This window comes from Misgurnus anguillicaudatus, chromosome 3 (assembly GCF_027580225.2).
Source record: "Misgurnus anguillicaudatus chromosome 3, ASM2758022v2, whole genome shotgun sequence".
Lineage (NCBI taxonomy): Eukaryota > Metazoa > Chordata > Actinopteri > Cypriniformes > Cobitidae > Misgurnus > Misgurnus anguillicaudatus.
Genome location: NC_073339.2, coordinates 47,815,389 through 47,841,627, shown reverse-complemented (window position 1 = coordinate 47,841,627; position 26,239 = coordinate 47,815,389). Strand labels below are relative to the sequence as shown.

The following is a 26,239-nucleotide window of genomic DNA, read 5'->3' as shown; positions in this document are numbered from 1 at the left end:
CTCTTAGCGCGCTACGAAGAGAAACCTTAACTACAGGTTTACCTTTTCTAGGCGTGTTTCCTGAACTGTACCTTAGCGGGTTTCTTAAGGTATTCCTTCTTACGTACGACGTTACCAGGTGCTGTCCATGGCGATGGTGCTGAATAGGTTGATATCGATTGCTCGACAATCAATTATTCACTTTATTTAATAGGTTTTGCTGCTTTATGAGATAGCGGTTTTCTTTATTAAAGAAACATTTCAGAAATAGTTCAAGTTAAATTTATGAGGAATGTCTTGTAAAAATATTTCAAATTGCAAACAACTAAAATCAACCTTGTATATTTTATTTTATATCAAACCCGTAAAACCCGCAACTTCATTTCCAAACGTATCATGCATAAACTGCTCCATTGCATCCACTATGCCTTCACTTTAAAGGATAATTTATATTAGGGGTTCCAAATAAGTGTGTTTCACAGGGGAATAAGGTGGGTTGTGCAACTCACCTGGCTTGGCTGTGCATTACACTTAAAATATATAAAACAAACTGTTGTTGTTCATTAGTTCACGCGTATGTATGTGCAAGCAGCGCGTTTACAGTGCAAATAAAGCTTAATGGATGCATTTCTGGAGCCGCGCCTGTCTACCTCAAATATAACATAAAAATATATTATGATTGCTTTAGATTTTAGCTTTGATTGGTTTTTATGTGGAAAATTTGTTGACCTTAAAACTATACAAGCAGTAATCAAGTGGAGCAATGCAGTTGCCTCAAAGTTATAAAACATAAAAAAATCATAATTAGAAAAATCAACAATTATGATTTTGTGATGAATGTGCGCCCGTGGCATGCGATTTTTACCTGATTTATTAATTTGCAGCTAAAATACTAGCCGGTAGACTAAAGAGTTAATGGATATGAAATGCACAAATAAAATAATGAGATTTGTTGTATAGCTGCCATATTTTCACCAACTGCTCCACCCAAAATATTTTTTTTAATTGTTTCTTAAGTCTTTAGCATTTAATAGTTCGAAGCTGATGTTCCTTTGGGAAACAAAATAAAAAAATCTAACAACCATCAGTGTAATGATCTCTAATTGTGTGAATGTTTTATTCTTTAAATATAAAAATATTTGCCTAATTGAACACGGAGTGTATTGCAACTTTTTTTTATATTTAGTTATATAGACTGCAATGTAAGCTTTTATAACAGTGATGGCCCCTAGCGGAGTCAAGTGGGATAAGGTAAAGCTAAGAGTGCTCCAGACCAACCTTCCGAACTAACGACTTACAGAAGTGATACGTAACTAAGAACGTTTCGGGAAACACGTATTAACGATAAGGTACAGCTTAAGGTACAACTTAAGAACGACGTAGAGCTAAGAAGGTTTCGGGGAACGCAGCCCAGGTAGTTATTAAATATTGAAGTTCTTTGTGACGTTTTGCATGACTCTTTTGGTCCTCCATAGTGGTCCTCCATACGCCCATGCGACAAAACAATATACTTTCAAATATACAGAAATGGCAAAAATATAAGTACTGAAATATATTTTGAATTATGTTTACAAAAATGTATTTTTCACCAATATTTACTTGGCATTTTTTTTATATATAGCCTACTTTAAAAATATATATTTTATAGATATTCACGTCCCATTGGATGAAAAACTTTGTATGTTACAAACCTGTATAACAGGTTTGAAAAGATTAGAATTCAATATTTTTACTGCAAAAATATACTTGTAATTTTATATTTTATACTTTATACATTTAATAACAACTTTTATATACTGGCAAGGAAAAATAGCCTATATATTTTTTGCTGTATGGGTTGTAAGATTAGAAATTTATTTGTTGCCTCAAAATACATTTATATACAAATTTAATATTTATGAAGGTTAAAACTAAATATATTTAGTCAAAAATAAACTGTATTAAGCTTTCCATTTACATTTAGTCATTTAGCAGACGCTTTTGTCCAAAATGACTTACAAATGAGGTAAACAATATAAGCAATTATAGCAACACAAGAGCAGCAATACATAACTGGAAATAGTCTCATCAAATCCAACACAGTATACATAGACGAGGGTTGGTTCGTTTTTTTTTGTAAGAATGTACAGATAGATATAAAGAAAAAATGAAAATAGAGAAAGATAGTAAGTCTTATATTAGGAAGTGAGGTAATGGCGGAAGAGATTTAAAGACAGCTATAGAGTCAGGAGATCGTGTCACGGTCGGCAGATCATTCCACAGTTGTGGAACAGCTCCAGAGAAGGTACGCGATACCTGACAACCAATAGCATTACAATTTTGTTTACTTTTTGTTTACAGACAGATACAATGACAAACATGTGCATATAAAAGGGGAGTTAGTTTTAATGATCTGTTTGACCTAAATAAAACTTAAAACAACAAATATACTTTTACTTAATTACGTTAAATAATTTATTTTTCTTAAAAACATATTTTCAGAAAAATCTTGCTTTTATTTTTAAAAAGTGTAAAATGTTTGGACAGATTTGGTTGCTTTACACTATTTTGACCAGCAGGTGTCGCCAGCGTGTGGGATGTTTTAAACGCTTCCATCCATTCATACAAACAAACAAATCTTGACAAAGGACAATGGGAACATGAGGGCTATATATAAAGACAAGGAACCAATCAGGGAACAGGGAAACAAACATGACTACGCATGGTTTCAAAATAAAAGACATGAACATGAGAACTTCAAAATAAAAGACATGGACACTCAACAAGACAAGAACACAATACAAAACCATTACAGTCGTATATGTTTGTTATGTATTGATTTGGCCTGCGAAGGCATCCCTAATGTAATATAGATTAATGTAGGCTACATAAAATGAAATAAATTATTCCAATTGTAAATATCACTTTTTGTATTGTTAACCCAAACTATTTATCTGCAAATCCAATTAAAAAAATAATAGTCTGCAAACATTTTTATAGCACTACAATTATATCATACATATAATTGAGGATTGATTAAAGGAAAACCGTTCTCTTCAGGATGAATTCTCCAAATGTTGTTATTCATTGCACTAAAGTTACATATCAAAAGTTCTGATCCCATTTCTGGAAATATGGCAGGAAATAATGATATTTTAAAGATAATAATCTTCTCCCACTTTCACTTATGACTGAAATTGCTTCCTGGAGGTGTTGCAAATATGCATCGGTTAGAGTACGAACCAAAAGCACCCTCACAGCCAGGTAAGACTCTTTTCTTTATGACATATAAGCAGTATTTATATGTTTGGTGTTAATATTGGAGCACATACGCACACACACACACACACACACACACACACACACACACACACACACACACACACACACACACACACACACACACACACACACACACACACACACACACACACACACACACACACACACACACACACACACACACACACACACACACACACACACACACACACAGATTTTTTATCTGTTTTTACCAGAATTCGATGAACCATGGAGAGATATTGATTGGAAGTAAGTGATTATATATCACAGTAGATATTTTTTAGGTAAACTTTACCTTTCTGATTTTCCAACTTATTTTTTATTTCTCTTGACAGTCAGAGAGATGTCCTGAAAAAGAAGCTAGAAGAATTCACTCTCAGTAATAAAGATGTGAAGTACATCAAGATCCTGGTTGCTGGAGAAATTGGAGCAGGAAAGTCCAGCTTTATAAACTCGATCAATAATGTCTTTCAAGAACGGATCACCTCCATAGCACTAGTTGATTCATCTGCTGGGGATAGTAAAAGTTTTACAAGAAAGGTTTTCATCTCCTTCTTCTCATATAGCCTATCATTAAAAGAAACATAAGCTTAAAACTAAGTAATTTAAAATAATTAATTTAAAAATGTAAATTGTGTTATATTTTTGGTCTTTATAGCTCAAATCATCCCGCATTAAAAGTGGACACAAGTTCTTGCCCTATATCTTCACAGACATAATGGGCTTAGAATCTAAAGTGTTGGCTGGGTCACTTTCAGAGGACATCATCAATGCTGTATTTGGCCATGTGAAGGATGGCTATAAAGTAATAAACCACAATATTTGGGAGAATATAACTTCATCATAACATTTCTTTGTGTCCAGTATGTTTAATGTTTTGTATATTTTATCTCATAATTCAGTTTGATGAGTCGGAGCCAATCGCTCAAGGAAAGGAACATTATACCAGTGACCCCAACCTCTCTGACCAGGCTTTCTGTCTGGTTTACGTCGTAGCAGCTAATACAATATCATTCACGAATCAGAGACTTATTGACAAGTTGAGGATCATTCGCAGCAGAATCAGTGATAGAGGTAAAACTGAACACGAATTAGGGGCTGCATAACGATTAATCACGATTAATCATTTGCAGAATAAAAGTTTATTTACATCATATAGATGTGTGTACTATGTATAATAATTATGCATATATATATATATATATATATATATAAATATATATTTATACAACAGTTCTTTCTGGTTCTCGAATTTGATTGGCTAAGAGTCATGCAATAATCTACTGATAACGGCACTGTAACTGCTTCACCTTTCGTATCATTCCACCACCTAGTGAATGGAGGTCCTCTAAACAGGCTCATCTCTGAATGGCAAAACTGCAGACACACACAAACGCGCTGTTTTGAATCACTCTCCGTGTGTCTCATTAGTTCACTAGCTCATAAATCAGTATGTGAATCCCCAATCGGAAGTTATTATTCCGTCAAAGATCAGCGCTCTTGGATGTTACGTTAAACTTAATGGAAGTTATGCCTTGTCACATCGTGTGGACGATTAACACTTGGAAAGAGGAATGTAAACAATATTTTTTTCTGGAGCTATATCTCTTCTCAGAACGCGAAAACACCGTGGAACTGCAGGTAAGCACCGCAGCTTTTAAATGTGGACATTGATCATTTACTTTATCGTGACGTGACTATTAAAACATGTTATGAGATATCGCCACTGGTATATTTATAAGCAGTAGGGTTGCCGCGGTGACGTAATTTTCCCACCGGTTAATCAGCGCGTCACAAACTCGGTGATCCTGGTATCACCGAATGGGAGGGGCTTATAAATGCGCGTGCAGACGTGCACATTTTACTTTCACTTTTGAATTACGCAACTGTTTAAATGCATCGCTTGCGTAAGCTGCGTTAAATCGCGTATGAATTTGCGTGCAATGTGAGTGCAACAGCTGGTTTACTTAAGTGCTTGAGTCAATGTGCGCAGGTAATTCTCACAGAACCCGCCAGTCCCAAGCAGAGCAACCGGCTACTTCTCCATAAAAGCGCTGCTTGAATGATGGGTTTAATATTTTTCTTGATGAAAAACACAACCACAAAACGATCTCGCTTATATTAAACATCATATATGTATATTATAACAAAAACGAGCAAAGCACGCGGCTTCTGTCATCATCTGGTCAGTCAGCTCGCCTTGCAAACTCTGACAGAAATAAATGAAATCTGACACCTGCGGCTGCTCTGTGACGTGACGCGCGTTCAGCCCCGCTGAATTCAGAAAACAGACACATTCAGTTGTTAGTGTTTGCTCTCTCTAACGAAACTAAATGATTTAATTACACGAAAATATCAAAACGCCGGTGAAAGACGGTGTCGCGGTGGGCAAGTGATATAACCGGTGAGAGGCTGAAGCACCGGTTATCACCGTTTCACCGACTATCGCGGCAAGCCTAATAAGCAGCATGCAAAAACATCTCTCTGACACTTATAAAAAACCGTTTTATATAGTACTGACAAGAACAAAGTTTAATAATAATCGAGTGCTCGTATCACGTTAAGAATAAATGAGAAAGCAATAGTAACGTTATACAAGTACAGTTTTATTAACTTTTACCTCGCGCCAAAACAATAACAACACAAAAGACACTAAATATGAATAAAAAAACAAGTAATAGTTTGATCATGACACCAAATACTGCTGATTTGATCTCATTTTGACGATCATCATAAACAAACAAGGCCAACATGAGAGCCAGGGTATCTCTGTCAGAGATGTAGCCCAGAGAGGGCGGTGGTCAGCGGGGCGAGTGAACACTGATGTCCGCTCATGCTTTGGTTCTCAGATTTAAATATAATACATATACATTCTCGACTGAACTAATCTTAAAACTACACTTTGTGACTAAGAAACGGAAGAAGTAGTTCTCAAACAAAGAGGCTTTTAAAATAACTCTGTTGTTGTTTTCTAGTTTTCGTTTTTCAAACGTGTGCCGTCGAACTGTTGTATAAAAGCAATATCGCTCTCGGAGTCGTGTGATATAGCTCTATATCATCATGGCTGATTGCCTCTGGCCTAATCACAGCCGTGATGATATAGAGCTATATCGCACTCCTACTCGAGCGATATTGCTTATATATATTAGGGGTGTGCAGCGGAGTCAGTATTTGTATCTGTATTTGTATCTGTAACAATTTCAAAATTATTTGTATCCGTATTTGTATTCGGATGGAACCGGAAGTGAGTGGGTCTTAAACCGGAAGTTTGTCATGTTTCATGAAAAGGCATTTTAAATGAAAAATTGCTTTATTATAATTATAACTTAAATAACTATAAATATTTATTAAAAATAATATTACAAAAAGACAAATAACCTGATTCTCATAATAATAGGCATGGAAAACAAACTTCTCATTTTCAAAGCCTCATACAGCTTGTGCCTATGTGCGTTGAACTTGAAAGCATTGACTGTACATTACCTTTAAGCGTTTATTGTGTCTTTCAGCACAGTTACATATGTGACCCATTCTGTCTAAATGAGTGGGAGGTTTTCAGAAAAAAATAAGTAACCTACATTAATCCCTCGTCTAGCGATTCAAATACTCTATTAATTAAACATCTAATACGTTTTCTGAGAGTGAAATGATTAATACTAAGATGCGTGTCATGTCTGACATCTTGGTTTCGGTTTGAAAATAAAATGCAGGACTTGCTTGATGTTTAAAGAGTTATTAAGAGTGATAAATTCGGGACTGATTTATGTTAAAAAGTTATTAAAATCGACAAGACTCGCGCTGACCGACAGATCCAAAATGCAACGCACAGACACGCAAGTATACGTGCACTGACAGAATATTTCGAAAAAAAAGGTTTTGACAAGAATTTATGAAAGCATAATAAGCATTACAACAACTTGGTGAGCATATTAACAATGCCCATAGCATACAGCGTTTGCGCGAACAGAACGAATTGTTTAAAAAAACTTTCTCATTAATCTTCATCTAAATTAATAAATAATTAGATATTCGTTTAAAATGTCAAATAACAGTATGCTCTATTATTTAAAAGTCAGTTTTGACTTAGTTCAAAACAAGCAACATGATTTTAAACAAAAAGGTTATTAGAAAGATTTAATTCAAATGTTTCAGTTGTTATTTACTTACTTTATGTTTATGTTTATTGCAATTTATGTCATAATAATCTTCAGTTTAAATTTTGCTTTTAAAATGTTACATTTTCATATTTTTATCTATTTACTTATTTATTTCATATTCACGTAGATTGACACTGAAGCTTGGTGTAATTAAAAGATCATCTGTGACCGAAGTCAGACGGAGACACAGAGTTATTAACGAATATTTTATTATCAGAGTGCAGAATTTTATCAAGGTTTTCTGGTCTTGTGTAATAAAATAAAAGGGTCATTTTTTTACAGTTGGGTTAAAAAATGTGATATTAGCAGCGTTTTAAAACTAATTCCAAAACAGCTGGCGTTTCTAAATAAGGGACGCGCAGAAAATGTCATTCATGTCATTTTATAGATTGCACTCATTCACTTCACACACATATTATACGTGCTTTAAGGGGTTTATAATTTAGCGCTGTTCCAGCAAACACGTGATTGTGTCTGGCTGAATATTTTTTCTGTTATTCGGATGAATTCGTTATTCGTTTTGAGGCCATTATCCATGCCCTTCTGAATAACGTATTTGGCTTTAGGCACATCCCTAATATATATATATATATATATATATATATATATATATATATATATATATATATATATATATATATATATATATATATATATATATATATATATACACACACACACACACACACACACACAAATACATGTATAATTGCAAATGCAATGTAATAAAAACATTGTTATGCACTGCAATGCAATGTAAAAAACAATGCAATGTTAAAAATGCAATGTAAAAAACAAATGCATAAAAAATATATTTTTATTATATATACAGCGGGGAAAATAAGTATTTGAAACATCAGCAATTTTATCAGTAAGGGGATTTCTAAGTGGGCTATTGACACAAATTTCCACCAGATGTAGCCAGGGCCGGAGTGGGACTCATTTTCAGCCCTGGAGTTTCATGCCTTAGACCGGCCCACTTTAGTTCACGACTGACTATTAAAATAATATCTTTAAACCCTCAGTAGTATAAGTCTGCAGTAGTGCACTGTTCTCCGCAGCCTTGCAATTCACTGTATTTTTCAAATATATAATTTCATATTCCGTGCAAATGCAGTAAACAAATATACACTACCATAAGACCATATTATTACTAAAGTAAACTTATTCAAAAACTAAAGGAAACAAATGTGTTTGTGTTTTCCATTTCTATTTCTAAAAAATGGAAAAAATGGTGAGTCTTGAGATTAACTGTTGGGTTGATAACGTTTGGAAACCCCTGATATACAATACACAAGCAAGATTTATCAAGTATGCATTGGAAAAAAATGGAAAAAAAATCTGTATCTTTTTTTTAGTACTTAGATCATGTCTATTGCTAAATAACGTAGGCCTACAATGTGTTAAAAAAAGAAAACATCATGGATATACTTTTGAAACTACTTTTTTCAAATAAACTAATGAGTTTTGCATTAAATAGATTTTTGTTCCTCTTGCAATAAACGATGAATAATGACTATTCATAGAGAATTCATCTATGACTTGGATAAAAAAATACTTTTTGTAAATTATTTTCCTTTTGGCCAGCCCGTTTGTATTAAGACGCGCTCAAGTTTATTTAAAATATAGACGCTCGGCCGGCAAGCGCACTCAAAAGACGCGCTCAAGTTTATTTTAAATATAGACGCGCGGCCGGCAAGCGCACTCAAAAGACGCGCTCAAGTTTATTTTAAATATAGACGCGCGGCCGGCGAGCGCACTCAAAAGAGGCGCTCAAGTTTATTTAAAATATAATAGACGCGCGGCCGGCAAGCGCACTCAAAAGACGCGCTCAAGTTTATTTTAAATATAGACGCGCGGCCGGCAAGCGCACTCAAAAGACGCGCTCAAGTTTATTTTAAATATAGACGCGCGGCCGGCAAGCGCACTCAAAAGACGCGCTCAAGTTTATTTTAAATATAGACGCGCGGCCGGCGAGCGCACTCAAAAGAGGCGCTCAAGTTTATTTAAAATATAATAGACGCGCGGCCGGCAAGCGCACTCAGTATAGAGGCGTCTGAAACAAAACTCGTGTTCAAGTAAGCGCTTTGAAAACCAGAAGACAGCGGCACGTCCTGCGTTTCCCATGCGTTTTAGATGTCAATGAACCCTAATGCAAGAATTCGGCAACACTTTATTTTACGACCCGCAAAGTACCGCGTAATTAAACCGAATTTACAGCGTACCTATTTGTAACAACAGAGTACCTCTACAGTACATACTTGTAGGTATAACGGAACAATATGTCAAGTTTGGGGCAACAAGGGGGCAAGAATATATGGAAAACTATTCTCTAAGTATTTCATAACCACAGGGCACCCACCGCAACATTACGTGGTATGTATGACTTACGTCTATGGGTAATATGGTCTATTTTTAATATGTTTGTTTTTTTCATATTTGCTACTTAGCCTACCTGATGAAGTGTATTGTATAGCCTCCAGTTGATGTTTACAAGCTACGTCGGCAAATAAAATATAACAGCACAATAAAAATAATAGCAAACTTGTACCTCTTTGATCTGTATATGTATACAGGAGTTACCAAGTAACTCTTATATTTGCGGGCTGTAAATTAAAGTGAAGAAAGTTTTTAAAACCTCTTAAAGAAATTTCACCTCAGGTACGCGTTCCAGCAAACCTCCTGCAGACGGCCGCGCGCTCTACACCTGCGCAGTAGCCTACGCATGTAGTCGTCTTTTGCTTTAGCGGGAGCTGATATCTGCTGTTGTTTCATTCTGGTTTGCCATTGCGTAATTATATTTGGCTAAAATAATTGTCTTTACACATGTTGCAAAGTTTTATTCTACCAATGATAACACCTATTAAAAATAAACAAATAGCGTGCTGCTTTGTGGTCGTTATTGTGTCATTTGAAATAAAAGTAAATAAATTGCAAAGCTCCCGCAAATTTAAGAGTTTCCTGGTAAATAGGGAATAAGTTGCTATTTTTATTGTACTTACCTTAAAGAAAAGATAACCACTTTGAATCAGCTGGACTTTTGTTTTTAAAAGCAAGTAATAGGCTTCTAAAATAAAAGTGATGTGCTGTTATATTTATTTGCCGATGTGGCTCGTAGACATCGACTGTACAACATTCAGTAGTCAATATGAAAAATTCACAATAAAATCATAAAAAAACAACATAATTTCCCCATAGACTTGACTGAGTCGTACATACCATGCAACACTACAATAGGTACTCTGTAGTTATAAAATACTTAGAGTATAAATAATTTATAATTCCTCATATTCTTGCCCCCTTATTGCCCCAAACTTAAAATATTATTCCCTTATACCTACAAGTACGCACTGCAGAGGCACCCCGTTGCCACAAACAGGCAAGCTGCAAACTCGGTTCAACCACGCGGCACTCTGCGAGTCGCAAAACAAAGTGCCACCAAGAATTCTTCCAATAAGTGGTCGGGACTCGGGACACAATCAACTTGTGCATAAGGCGGCGAAGACATCTCTCACCCGCAAATACGCGTAATCCCGGTGGCATGACAACACCGGCCCTCGTGGCCAAAAAAACAGACCGGCCCACCGGGAATCCTCCCGGTTCTCCCTATGGCCAATCCGGGCCTGGATGTAGCCATCAAGCCAAATATTGAATTCATACAAAGAAATCTGAACATTTAAGTTTACAAGTTGAGTCATAATAAATAAAGTAAAATGATGCAGGGAATAGGTATTGAACACACTTTATTTAATACTTTATGGAAAAGCCTTTATTGGTGATTACAGCTTCTAGACGCCTGGAGAGACCAGTCATCTGCATTGCTCAGGAGTGATTCTGGCTCATTCTTCCACACAAATAGTCTTTAAATCTTGAAGGTTCCTTGGGCCTATTTTATTAACTTTGTGCTTTAGTTCTCTCCATTTTCTATGAGATTTAGGTCAGGTGATTGACTGGGTCACTTCATTGTTTCCTTGGCCTTGTGTTTGGGATCATTGTCTTGCTTAAATGTCCATCCTCTTTTCATTTTCAGCTTTCTGGTAGATGGCAGCAGATTTTTATCCATAATGTCCCGGTACATTTTTCCATTTATCCTGCCTTCAATAATATGAAGTCTGTCAGTACCCCATGCTGAAAAGCAGCCCCAAACCATGATGCTTCCACTCCCAAACTTAACTGTTGGTATGGTGTTCTTGGGGCGGTGGGCAGTGCCATTTCTTCTCCAAACATGGTGTGTAGAATGACTGCCAAAAAGTTCAATTTTGCTTTCATCTGACCATACTATATTCTCCCAATAATCCACAGGGTTCTCCAAATGCTCTTTCACAAAGTTTAACTGAGCCTCAACATGCTTTTTATTCAGCAATGGAGTCTTGCGTGATGAGCATGCATAGATGCCATAGCGGTTCATTGCATTGCTTATAGTTTTCTTTGAAACAACAGTACCTGCTGATGCAAGGTCTTCCTAAAGTTCTGCTTGAGTGGTTCTTGGCTCTTGGAGAACTCGCCTGATTAATCTTTGGACTCCTCTGACAGGAATTTTACGTGGAGCACCTGATTGTGGCCGGTTTATGGTGAACTGATGCTTTTTCCATTTTCAGATAATGGCCCCCACAGTGCTCACAGGGACATAAATATATATACAGTATGTGTGTGTGTGTGTGTGTGTGTGTGTGTGTGTGTGTGTGTGTGTGTGTGTGTGTGTGTGTGTGTGTGTGTAGTATATATATTTTATTCTGCAAACAATTAGTCACGATTAATCGTAATGCAGCCCTACACCGAATGTCTTTGTTTACTGTTTTCATAACTTTGGATTATGGCCATAAAACCTTCATCTCATAATTGTAATTATATTATATAAGTTACAAAAAATGTTTAATTGCTGTTAAAATTGCCTTTATCTACAGAATGTGTATTTTAATTTGTTTAATTTTAGGTTACTGTGCAGTTCCCTTTCAATACGGTTCACTTCGCATTGCGTCAGTTAGCTGACGCTATGGGGGAAACTCCTGTTTACTCCGTGACTGAAGCCTATTGGTTAACGTCTGTACAAAGTACAGACCAGTGACGTTTGAACCCGCGCGCGGGAGGTGCACGTCCTTGTATGGGCGCGGTTCAAGCGTCAGGAGCTCATTGATTTCTCCTTCAGCGCGAACCTCTCGCTGCTCCGAAGAACAAGAAGCCTTACCTCGCCGTCGACAAAAGCCCTGCAGCGGAGTCCAGGCCTAGCGTCTTCCCTGCCCTTTCCGGCTGAGAACCGAAGACAGCAGAATCCAGGTCTAGCGTCTTCCCCTGCCGCTTTCCGGCCGAGAACCGAAGATAGCCTTCGCTTGCCGTGGTACGAGCCCTGTGCAGCGGACACATGCCTGACGAGGTCTCCCCTGCGGCCGCCCGGTAAGATCAATATTTTTAATATAAAGCTGTAAGCTAAAAGAGCAGGCGCTGTTGTAATAGCGTCCAGCACAGCGGCTTGAGTGAGCCTTCCTGCTATGAATTTCCCCGAGCGCGTCATCGGTCTGGCACCTCCCACGCCGGGACCGCGCTTATATGCTTCGGTTGTCTTATCCATGTTTCGTGCTCCCCCTGCTGTTCCTCTCTCCCCGGGATGAACACACGGCGAGCCATGAGACTAGATGGATGCATAGACCTGCACACACGGACTAACCCCCCCTGTGTTCTGTCACATCGCAACCGTTCATGCTTACAGAGTCCCTTCGCTCCTCTCACATTCAGTGGCGAAATCTCTGACACATATGAATCCCCCGAGTGCATCGGGTGATACCGTTTATATGACGCATGGCTGTTCTGTCTGTGTTGCTGCTCCCCTCTGCCGTTCCTCTCTTGTTGAGATGAACAAGCGGGGGAACCGTAAAACTAGAAAGATGCATACGACAAGCAAACACGGGCGGATCTGCCCCTGTTTCCTGTCATAGCACAGCCACTCGTGCTCCACGCTCGCGGAGTCCCTCGCTCCTTTCCCCGCAGTGGTGAGATCTCTTAACGGCGTAGTTAGCACGCAGTCTTACGGCTCGCTGCCTCTAAATGCAGCTGTCTAGTGTTCAACGATTACAGAGCTTCATGCCCCTCCCCTCCTGGAGCGGCGCGATCTCATTCGTCTGCTCGATAGGGCGGATTCGCCGCTATTGGAGCATCAAGAACACTCATTATAAGAGCTAACCGGCTCACTATTCGTCTATACAGAGCTTCATGCCCCTCCCCCCTGGAGCGGCGCGATCTCATTCGTCTGCTCGATAAGGCGGACACGCCTCTATCTGAGCGCTAAAACACTTATTATAGAGCTTAACCGGCCTGAGTCTATCTCACTTCGGAAAGCTCACTACTAGTCTGCCCGGTCATTTCTCTCTGGTTTAGACGGAATCAGAGGCAGAACAAATTTGTTTAACATACTGAGGCCCGAATACCTCCCTTTATTCAGTCCCGTCCTATATCAGTGCGCTGGATATTGGTACATTCTTATATACCCGGTTTTTCTGCCCTTTTTAATAAACGGCAAAACCGCGGGCCTCACGGCAGACTTCATCTCTGCGATGGGTTCAGTCTGACATTAAACATTATTCAGTCCCGTCCTATATCAGTGCGCTGAATATTGGTACATTCTTATATACCCGGTTTTTCTGCCCTTTTTAATAAACGGCAAAACCGCGGGCCTCACGGCAGACTTCCTCTCTGCGATGGGTTCAGTCTGACATTAAACCACCTAGACATACTGCTCTGCTCCGTGAGCCGTTCGGGTCACCGTCACTACTGAGGCTCGTGCAGCTGAACGGCCGAGCTCTGGTCTTCGCAGCACAGCTGCGTCGACATAGAACTGTCTGAAGAGGGGTTAAGTCGCGCCTCGGCTGGACTGCCCTGAAATGTTTTCTGTGTGCTGTTTATCCAAAACATACTGAGTAATACTGTTGGTTATGCGACCTCACTATAGTGGCGAACGGTATTGAATTCCTCTAAAAAGAGTAATTTCCGTGCTTACTATACTGTGTATTGACACCCCACGGTTGTACGGTGTCTCTAAACACTTTCTCGCCTTACTGACAAGCAATCAGTAATACGCACACATGGCCCGCTGTCCATAATTCTATCGACGCTTGCCGAAAAAAAACCCGGTTTGGCCATATACTGTGTATTGACACCCCACGGCTGTACGGTGTCTCTAACACTTTTCTGCCAAATTCGCTCGCAGCCCACCTCAGTTTCTCCGCTACGATGCTGACGGCGCAAACGAGCACGGTCTTACGGCTGTCATTCTCTCTTCCTAGAGAGACGCAGCCTCAGACCTCTCCATGGCTCCAAGCATTTGAATCGCGCCCTCTCCGGACGGCTACTCAAAGGCTTACAGCCAAGCGGTTAATGACGTTTTTCGGCCATACAGCTGATTTATATCAGCGGATCCGAAGACGCTCACACCTCCGATCTGCTCCAATACTCGGAGATATTAAGGGTAATATCAACCTGAAGTGAGCTTGCTACCCGCCACAATAAGTTTCAAAACTCAAAGCGCGCGCACAGACAGACGTGCGGCATCTCGTTTAAGACGGGCTCACGTACCCCTCTAACGAGCCTCAGAAAACTGAATATCGTGGCATTCTGTTCATAATTCCACTTCAGTTTGACTAAGCAAAGGTCCCGCCCCGAGCTGACGGCCGGGAAGCTCATGCTTAAGTTACACACAGCTGCATGAAGTGCTACCATTACGAGATCGCCAGCATCTGCTGTGGGTTGAACACGCTTTACGACGGCAATCAGCCTTCGGCGCGTGGAACGCCCGTTTGTCTCATATCAATCACCTTGTACTGTACATACGGTCCATTAAGGGGATGATTTTAGCACTGCAGCACTCTCGACCATGTTATTGTGATAATGCGGTCGGGCAAACTACGGTGGTTTCATTATTTACCGAACCAGACTGAGATCTCGCCCCCTGTACAAGCTGGCGAGTCATCTCCTTTATAAACTCATTGCATCGCTTTATAAGCTATGTTCAATCAGAGTGATACGCATCTCGTGCTTAACTACCAAGATGCAGACATATTATCCCGTTACGATGGGCGTGCAGAGATTGCATCCGTGGGACACGACCTACATTACGTGCCTTATAACACGTTGACACGAGCTGCTAGGACCCCTTTCGCGAGGCGTCCTTATGCAAAGTCTGATCTATTCTGTCTAGTGACAGCGAGAGTCTTCCCCCCGCGAATTGTAGGTGGAACAGCTTTCTCCTCACTACAGAGGCTCGTGCACGGCGGCTTTCTCCCCCTGCGTGTATATATATATATATATGTGGCGGTGATAACAGCGAACCACGCTTTTATGACCGACCATCCACTTTATTCATAAGTCTGTCATTTCTCAGATGCGGACGGTGCCCGAGGCGCAGCGCTCTGGAACTGTCCAAGGTCCTGTATGACAGATACGTCTGACGTACATCAGACGATCAGCTGTTCATCGGCGTCACAGATCACTCACTAGCGCACCTGTCAATACAGGTTATTTATGGATCGTTGACGTTATCACCTCCCGTGACAATGAAGTCTACTCCATGTATGGATTAGATCCTCGGGCATGGTCTTAGAAGTTTCTCATTTGACATTTGTGACACGGCCGGCTGGTCCCCTCCGTCCACGTTGTCAGTTTACAGCTTCGACATCCCTGCTTCGCGCACTAGTGAGGTTTGTTGCATTAAAGGTGCGCCGCGTAAGCTCACCTGTACGCACGATATGGGTTTTAATTATATGCGTCCACCGTGCGCTTAGAGAAGCTCACATATGCACGCTACAACATTTCGGTATACACTAAAGATGCGCTCGGAAAAGCTCATCTGTATACACGGCTGTGACACATACATACATTGTTGTTCATCTGTGTACGTTCACGGTGCGTTGAGTGCCCACCGTACGTTCATCAATCATATCTGTACACATTCACGGCGCGTTCTGTGCATTGATTTATCTATACGCATTCACGGTGCACTGAAGGGTTCACCCGTGTGCGCACAACTTATTATCAGAACACATGACGGCGCGCTTGAGAATCTTGCCGGCCTGTGCGTTATAACACTCTGATTCATCTATATGCATTCACGATGTATTCAAGTGTTCACCTGTGCCCGTGCAATTTATAGTCAATACACATTTACGGCGCGCTTGGACAGCTCACCGATCTGTGCACTATAATACTACCTATATGCATCCCGATGCGCTCGAGGGCGCACCTGGGTTCACACTATTGTGGTATCTGTATAATCCCACGCTACGAACCGTTCTGCCGCATATTATAGTCAGAACGGCCGTTCGTGAGCTTCGCAGATCACTCACTATGTATGTCTGTTGCTTACAGTGGTTATTTAGATGCAGGGCCGTGCACAGGGGGGTGGCCCGGTGGCTAGAGCAACTGCCCTTGTGCCCTAATCGGCTGAGGTGCCCCTCTCGCCAACCCAAGTCAAAGTGTTCTGTAACCGCTCGTCTAAAGATCCACTGTTTCTGGTAATCCACTTCGTGATTTCCCGCCCGCTCCGCAGCATCTCTCACATTCTGTGTCCACTCTTTGAAGGGCGGAGACGACAGTTTGTTGTATTAACAGGTAGATTCATTACATTACCTCAGTTGTTGAGCTGCTCAATTAGTAATTTGGTAGTTTGAAGGCGAGAGGTCGTGTTTTATATTTATTTTTGCTTGCTTGTTTTCTCGTGATCTCGTCATAACAAAAGTTGTATTCTTGTGATGTGATTAAAGCTTACGTGTACTCAATAGAACATAATTTTTAGACAGCAAAAGAATATTTAACTAAATGAGCATGGATGAACAAATGAGATTTTACTTAGATCAGGGATTCGCTCAAGATGAAACAGATTTGCCAATAATTGACCATTTGATAGCACGGTGAATTTAGGGACCGTCTTTAAAGTACTCCATATACGTTTCTTCTTTAAACAGCATTAAAATGGAATAACTTAAAGTCAACAAACAGTCACAAAACCAACTGTAAAGTGTTCGTGGTTGTCAACTATAATGCACACTTTTTTAGATGTTTTATATTTATTCAAAAAAACTGTTAAATACTATTGAAGATGTACAGTGCACTTTAGAGATGGTCCCTAAATTCACGAACATCAAACTTTATTTATTTATTAAGTCTATCGACAATTAGCTACGCGTGGTAACGGCGAAGACCCCAACTTATATGCATCAGCAGTCCACTTCAAAATAAATGAAATATTATGGACAGGAAATTACATTATGGCATTTGGATTATTATGTCTGGATAGCGAGAAAACAACTTTTGTTATCTCGAGACCATGAGAAAACAAGCAGCAAAAATAAAAATATGGATGACCTCTCTCGGCTTTCCTATGTTTTTGTATTTCTGTGGATGATTTGCTCTCTGTCTTCTTAAAGTGCTAACTTAGCAAACATTTTTAGAATTACAGTGATTGTCTAACGTGTAATGTACCCGATGAGATCTGATATAAATAACAACAAATTTGCTGTTGTTGGCACACTTTGTCAACAAAAAATAAAAAACAATGTTTTTTTTAAAAAAAGACAAAGTTGGAAGGGAGGCTGCAAAAGCTGTTCAAAATTGCAAGCATGGATTCAAAGCTTCAGCATGTAAATCATATAGAATATTAAGAAGTTTTGTCACACTCTAAATCTTGTTATAAAGTCTATTTTCCATTATAATCACTTATATTATTTGATACTAATCTATAACACATCATATTGTTAAAACCATATAAATTGTGGCCCCCGTGCCCCCTTTTTGGTTTGGGCCACTGCCCCTCAAAATGTCTGTGCACGGCCCTGTTTAGATGGATCGTTGAAACCATCGCACTGGTTCACGCCCCTCTATGAGCTATGTCCTATATAGAGCCCACTCTGTGAGCGTTTGGCTTTTTCATGGACTTGGTCTACAGGGGTATCTATTTGATATCTGCTACACGGCCGGCTGGTCTTCGCCGTCTACGTTGTCAGATTGTACAGCTTAAGGGCTGGTTATACTCGCGCTTTGGTCCGCAACGCAAGCCTCCGCGGATCGCGCGCGCGTCTCACCAAACGGACGAGGCGTTTATAGTTAACGCGCTCGCCGTTGCACTATTTTTTTAACCACCAGGCGGCGACGCGAGCAATAAAGTCAAAAACAAACACAAAGAATAGGATAGAAGAAGTCGTCCGCTGGAACAACCCTACTGCTTTTAACATTAGAGTTTGATATATATAAATATGAGGACATGAATAAAACAACAATCTTTTAAATATGTCTTTATTAAACATGATCATTTCATTAACGTTTTTACTAAACAAACAGTACAGACATCTTAAGGTTTATATTTTATTCCTCATCCAGTGGTTCATTCAATACAAATATAAGCCAAACATTCTGATTCATGTAAAATAATTCGTGTTTTAAACTGCAAAGTTTCCATACTTTACTTCCAGAGTGTCAGATAAATATATACATTGTTTTGCTTGGATTTATCAAAGAGATACGTCACAGGCTTGCCTGCTCGGACAGAATCGCCTCGAGTTCGGTCATTTTCGGATGCGGAGCCGCGCGGAAAGTTAAAAAAAATGCCGTGCACAGCGCCACGCGAAATGGGGTCTCGCGCACCCAACGCGCGCGACCGCCCACTCCGCGTTGACGTCATTTTTGCCGCGCGCACCAACGCGCTCTTGCGGACGCGGCGACCATAAACTAGGCTTTAGACGTCCCTGCCCTACGAGCGCAGGTTCTCTCGGCTCAATCATGCACGCTCATGCGTTTTATGTGTACACCACGGTGCGCTCAGCGAGCTCACCAACGTGACTCTGAATTTACTTATCTCGCACACCCGCGGCGCGCTCGGTATCTCGCCGTCTTGTGCTATGTTATGTGCCCCCGGTGCGTTTAAAACCCCACCGTGTGCGCGTCAACATTTATATGGTGCTTACACATTGCTTAAAGCTGTGAATATGCCGGGTATAGGGCCACACGCAGTGTCTCTCCGGTAAGGCACTTCTGTACGTTGTGTATGCACGGCGTGATGGGATTACGTTCCCCCATAGCGTCAGCTAACTGACGCAATGCGAAGTGAACCGTATTGAAAGGGAACGCTTAGGTTACTCACGTAACCCCGGTTCCCTGAAATAACGGGAACGAAGCATTGCGTCACTTGCCGTGCTACAAACGTCTACGCAGCGAGTGTATTCGGCTGCGCGCTTCAGTCGAATAATAATGAGCTCCTGACGCTTGAACCGCGCTTATATAAGGACGTGTACTTCCCGCGCGCGGGTTCAAACGTCATTGGTCTGTACTTTGTACAGACGTTAACCAATAGGCTTCAGTCACGGAGTAAACAGGAGTTTCCCCCATAGCGTCAGCTAACTGACGCAATGCTTCGTTCCCGTTATTTCAGGGAACCGGGGTTACGTGAGTAACCTAAGCGTTATTACTTTGAAATATGGTGATTCTGGTTTTCAAAGGTTTTTGTATGTTTTAAATCAAGGCCGCAATCACACCATGAACATTGGGGGGACCAAAACATTCAGGGCTATATGTATAAATGTACATACTGGATAGCAATAAACATCCATCCATCTGTAACATATTAAAGTGTACTTACCACAGTAAAGGCGGTGAATCTCTCCCATGAACTGTAAGTCGTGATCGACTTCCGTGTTGTGATGCATTTCCGAGTGAAACAGAATATAGCTTCGGTCGCACGAGACTTTGAGCATGCGAGTATTTGACTTCGTCCATTTGTGTTTTTCAGTAGATAGAAAGATCACGCAATGACATACCAGTTATGTACTGGTCACAGCGCTTCACGTTATATGAAATCGCAGGTCAGAGTTCACCAGACTTGAACTTTGCTACACAGCGACCTGCGAAATATCGTTGCACAAGCTTGTGTTTCTGATCTGACTCATTTGCATGCATGTGAATGGAGGTCAATGGAACGCAGTGTTGTTTTTGGCAGCCCTTTTAGTTTTAGTTTTAGTCTTAGTCTTTTGGACGAAAATGCTTTTAGTTTTAGTCACAATTTAGTCACTTATAAAATTGATATTTTTAATAGTTTAAAGCAAGTTTTATTCGACGAAAATGCAAAAAGGTTTTAGTCAAGTTTAAGTCAATTTTTAGTAAAAAAGTATTTTTTAACCAATGAATTTAGCTTAAAATGTGTGGTGTATTTAATACAATTAAAATGTTCATTAAGGTTGTCCCTGAGGGCTTGCCGTTGTTTTAGTCGGTGAGGCTTCTGCGCATGTCATAACAAAAAGTAACGAAGAAAAAAGTTGAGCCTAATATACCCTCATGTTGAGTTTGTGTGTCACACAGAGACCTCGCTTATAAAGTTGAGAAACGCGTGCCTTGACTTATTTAAATACATTACAAAAAGTATTGGAAATGGGTTTAGGTTTGACAAGCAGATACATGTAAAACCTTAAGCTTACCATGAAATGTGTCACAAGCCGAATGTTGAGTAAAATTAAATGTATATATACATTAAGAGCGTGACTTGTTAGTTACCTTTAAACTTTTGAGCTAAAAACAGACAGATTTCACGCAAAATAGGCAGAAATTACATGCATTGTGAACATCAGATTTATAATCATTTTCGTTCGGTCTCGTCTCGTCAACAAAAACTCGAAAGTGTCTCGTCATGTTTTCGTCACCTTGGAGACATTTTTAGCTAGTCATCAGAAATAGATGCGTCATCGAAATCATTTCGTTATCGTCCTTGACGAAAACAACACTGATGGAACGAAAAGTCTAGTTTGACTGGCCCTTATCACACTATTGGAAAATAGTGGGCATGGTTTGTGTTTTCCAATGTGCTTTGATTGGATATTGAAAAGTAGGCATTTGGTAGCAGACTGAATTCATTCTCAATTCATTCATATTAAACTCATTTATTCTACTTTTCTCCTTAAAGGCAGGGTTTTACGGCTCGACAGCTTATAAAAACTTATTTCTGGGTTCTTTGGCTTGTTAGCTGTACATATTGTCACATAGCAGCTTTTAGGCATTATTCAGTTTTTTGTTATAAGACAGAAATGACAAGGAGGCAGCCTCTCTCAATACAAAGTCAATGGAGACGGTTGGATTTTTTTTTATATTATGACTTAACCCAGATAAATAGTTTATAATGAACACTGCAATATTACATAAAAAAATAAGAATTGTCTGTTTTGACTTCATTGGGACTTTAATCTTTCCATACATATTTACATTTGCACGTGAATTTTTTTTTTTCAAATGTATGAGCTGATAATGATGACAAAATTAGATTGCAATGTGCAGCTGCGCAGAAGGAATCGCTAATGAATATTGTATGCTTACTGTAAAACCATTTTATATCATTTTATACTTTAATTTGGCCGTTTTTGAATATTGGGGGGCATTGTGGTTAAATATGGTTTAAATATGACAGTGATAATAAATTGCCACCATTCTTTCTAATCCACTTGACCATTGTCCTGATGTTTGGCATATTATATATGCTGTTTATCTAATGTTGCTTCTGTGTCATCATTGTAGATATTCCTCAAGTCATTGTCATGACCAAAATAGATGAAGCATGTCCATTGGTGAAGAGCAATCTAACAAGAGTGTATCACAGCAAGAAGATCAAAGAGAAGGTACATCATCCATTAAGTGATATTAAAGAAAGTATGATACTGTTTCTCAATCACGGGGCCAGAGCCCAATGGGGGTGGGGGGCATCAAAAAACTTTCAATGGGGCCTCAAGAGGGTGTACAATTATTCAAAATATTTCTTAGGGTTTGGTCATCTAGCAGTAACTCTATAGCGCCACCAGCAGTGCAAAAGTTCAATGTTTAAACTGTTATAACTGTTGAACCATTTGATCTATGAAAATTCTACTTAGTACACGTGATTGCTCTCGTCAGGCTTATTGTTTTTAGTACCTTACAGTAAGACTCCACCCATTACAGTAGTGGCCATTTTGAAATGTACAGTATTTCGTTTTTTCGCTAATCCTTCAAATTTGGTTCAATTGTTATGAATTTTGGCACAGGTGATCTTTGGAGTGAGCCGCACAGAAATGACTGAACAGAATTTTGATATTTATTTTTGTTCAAAAGTAATAAATGCGCAAAAAATGGTTCTGAAGCTGTATCTCGGTCATTCTTTGATCAATCGAAATGAAATTTGGTACACTTCATGTGTACCATGAACTTGGGGTCCATGCCAAATTTGGTGACAGCGCCACCTATGGGTCATGAGATAATAAAAGAGGCTATTTTTGCCCATAACTTCTGAACTGTTTGTCAGAAAATTATGATCTTGATGTCTATGGATTGCTTACCTCATGCCGCATCTGTCGATGTGTATTATGCCGGGTTTGACCAAACCGCCTGTCCGCCATTTTGAAATTTCACATAAATTGTTATATTTTTTTAACTATTTGAGATATCCGCGCAAAAATTGGTAAGGAGCTTTGACATGATGTACTGAAGTTACCTGGGAGTACAGCGCCACCTAGGGGTTATAAACTATTACAATTCTTATTGATATTATACTGTTATCTCTTTTCTGCTGCCCAAAGAACTGTGTCAACTGAGTGGCGCATCTAGTAAATCACATGCATTGAGATTCTGAGTTCCTGGGTTTGAATCCCACCTGAGTCATGTAGTTTTGTTCTTCTTCATAAATTCTTCTTAACCTGTCTGTAGTTCACATGTGTTCTATTTTTCCATTTTTGCTGTTGTTGCTCTGCATTGTGGTGGTTCTGCTCTATGATTCCTGAGCCTTGCGTGTTTGATGTGCTTTATGGTGCTTGCTGTGCTTTGTGTGCTTGCTGTGCTTTGTGAGCTTGCTGTGCTTTGCGAGCTTACTGTGCTTTGTGAGCTTGCTGTGCTTTGTGTGCTTGCTGTGCTTTGTGTGCTTGCTGTGCTTTGGGAGTTTGCTGTGCTTTGTGTGCTGGCTGTGCTTTATGAGCTTGCTGTGCTTTGTGTGCCTTGTGTGCTTTGTGAGCTTGCTGTGCTTTGTGTGCTTGCTGTGCTTTGTGAGCTTGTTGTGCTTTGTGTGCTTGCTGTGCTTTGTGTGCTTGCTGTGCTTTGTGAGCTTGCTGTGCTTTCTGTGCTTGGTGAGCTAGCTGTGCATTTTGAGCTTGCTGTGCTTTGTGAGCTTGCTGTGCTTGGTGTGCTTGCTGTGCTTGGTGTGCTTGCTGTGCTTGGTGAGCTTGGTGTGCTTTGTGAGCTTGTTCTTTTTGAGCTTGCTGTGCTTGCTGTGCTTTGTGTGCTTGCTGTGCTTTGTGTGCTTGCTGTGTTTTGTGAGCTTACTGTGCTTGGTGAGCTTGCTGTGCTTTGTGTGCTTGCTGTGCTTTGTGAGCTTGCTGTGCTTGCTATGTTTGGTGTGCTTGCTGTGCTTGGTGAGCTTGCTGTGCTTGGTGAGCTTGTTGTGCTTTTTGGGCTTGCTGTGCTTTGTGTGCTTGCTGTGCTTTGTGTGTTTGCTGTGTTTTGTGAGCTTACTGTGCTTTGTGTGCTTGCTATGCTTTGTGAGCTTGCTGTGCTTTGTGAGCTTGCTGTGCTTTGTGAGCTTGCTGTGCTCTGTGAGCTTGCTGTGCTTTGTGTGCTTGCTGTGCTTTGTATGCTTGCTGTGCTTTGTGAGCTTGCTGTGCGAGCTCGCTGTGCGAGCTTGCTGTGCTTTGTGTGCTGGCTGTGCTTTGTGTGCTTGGTGAGCTTGCTGTGCTTTGTGTGCTTGCTGTGCTTTGTGAGCTTGCTGTGATTTGTGTGCTTGCTGTGCTTTGTGTGCTTGTTGTGCTTTGTGTGCTTGCTGTGCTTTGTGAGCTTGCTGTGTTTTGTGTGCTTGCTGTGCTTGCTTTGGGTGCTCATTATTGCACTGATGGTGCTTGACCCCGTGTTGCTGCTTGCAGCTATATTGTTTTTAATGATGTTATGTTTTCTAGATGCAGTTGTGCAGTGACTTGATTGGTGTACCAATGTGCAACATCTTCCCATTGAAGAACTACCATGAAGAGATCGACACAAATCCTGATGTTGATGTTCTGATTCTGAAAGCACTGGATCAGATTGTTTATCTTGCTCATGATCGACTTGATAGCAGCAGTAGCTGCATAACAGCTTTGAAAAAAATAAAATTCAATATATTTACTGCAAAAATTGTCACAGTGTTAAACTGTGTTCTGTGTGTGATGTTAATTGTTTTCACCTGGCAGCAGCTCATTAGCAACTGATTACTCTTTACAGCTGTAGACTATTGGGCACTCATCACCATCTGTATATATAGTTATATACCCTGTCTGTTAAATTCTTGTCACAGAGTTCTTGTTTTATGTGACAATGCCTTTCTGAGTTATTGTTTGTGTAATGTTCTGGATTGTTTACCGTGTATGACGGTTTGCCTGGCTGGATTATGATTACAGATTACCCTAAATAAACTGCTATTGGATCTTACCCCTTTATGTGTGTGTGGTACGAGACAAAAATATACTTTATACATGTTATACAAACTTTTATATTTTGGCAAGGAAACATATATATTTTTTTGCCTTATGGGTTGTAAAATTAGAAATGTATTTGTTGAAAAAACACACACACATATATATATATATATATATATATATATATATATATATATATATATATATATATATATATATATATATATATATATATACATATATATATATATACATATATATATATATACATATATATATATATATATATATATATATACATATATTTAAGCAACAGTCTGAGATTGATATTGGTCTATATCGTCACAGCTGTGATAAGGCCAAAGACACAAGGCCGCAGGTTAAATAACTTTTACATTTCTCAACCGATTTCTGTGATTTTTGATCTGTGTGGAGTACATACATGCCCACAGTTGCTTAAAATCTCGAGTGTTAAGAAAATTATTATATTTATAAGGAATCATGATCATTGTAAAGTATTCCACTGAGAGGCGAGCAATTTAGAATCCAAGTGCAGTTTAATTAAATCAAAAACCCATGAACATCAATAAAACAAAACAAAAACATGGCATGGCAAACTCACATCATACATACAAACAAACAAAGCTTGACAAAGGACAATAAGAACATGAAGGCTATAGAGACAGAGCGCAGTTATGCAAATTTGAAAACCACGCCCACCGGGGGGAAATACAATCCAACCGTCTCCATTGACTTTGTATTGCAGGGGGCCGCCTCCTTGTCATTTCTGGCTTATAACAAAAAACTGAATAACGCCTAAAAGCTGCTGTTTGACAATATGTACAGCTAACAAGCCAAAGAACCCAGAAATAAGTTTTTATAAGCTGTTGAGCCGTAAAACCCAGCCTTTAAGGAGAAAAAAGTGGATCGCCGACTACGTTTCCCCCTAGTGGACGCAGTTCTACTAATATGAGTACTATGAAAAGGTGCCTGTTTTCACTTTTGTGTCTGTAAATGCTCGTTTTTTGAGGTCGACAGCTTATAAAAACTTATTTACAGAATAACAGAATAATACCTAAAAGCTGCTGTGTGACAAGGTGTACATCTAACAAGCCAAAGAAAACATAAATACGTTTTTATAAGCTGTCGACCCCAAATAAACAAGCATTTAAAGACACAGAAATGGAAACAGGCAACTTTTCATAGTACTACAATTAGTAAAACTGCGTCCACTTTATTCTCCCTAAAGGCTGGGCTTTACGGCCTGGTGGGCGTGGTTTTCAGGTTATGACGCGCTGCGCTCTGTCTCTATCCGGTTGTTAAGTTTGACGTCATGCATCGTTTCCGGGTCCAACTGATCTCAAATGCCATAGGGAAATAACAAAAAATCGTGCTAATATA

At 39.7% G+C, this 26,239-nt stretch overlaps 1 protein-coding gene across 2 annotated transcripts in view; it reads left to right on the top strand.

Moving 5' to 3' along the window:
* Nucleotides 1–24,726, top strand: part of LOC129445112 (interferon-induced protein 44) — an 89,563-nt gene extending 64,837 nt beyond the window's left edge. The window contains exons 2-8 of one of the 2 annotated variants that reach the window (XM_073866287.1): nucleotides 3,169–3,222; nucleotides 3,477–3,510; nucleotides 3,597–3,801; nucleotides 3,920–4,066; nucleotides 4,164–4,335; nucleotides 21,951–22,051; nucleotides 24,344–24,726. In XM_073866287.1, coding sequence (XP_073722388.1) covers nucleotides 3,180–3,222; nucleotides 3,477–3,510; nucleotides 3,597–3,801; nucleotides 3,920–4,066; nucleotides 4,164–4,335; nucleotides 21,951–22,051; nucleotides 24,344–24,631 — 990 coding nt within the window. In that variant the 5' untranslated portion in view covers nucleotides 3,169–3,179 and the 3' untranslated portion in view covers nucleotides 24,632–24,726. The remainder of the gene's footprint in view (nucleotides 1–3,168; nucleotides 3,223–3,476; nucleotides 3,511–3,596; nucleotides 3,802–3,919; nucleotides 4,067–4,163; nucleotides 4,336–21,950; nucleotides 22,052–24,343) is intronic. The other variant, XM_073866286.1, reaches the window with a different exon arrangement.
* The last annotated feature ends 1,513 nt before the right edge of the window (nucleotides 24,727–26,239 follow it).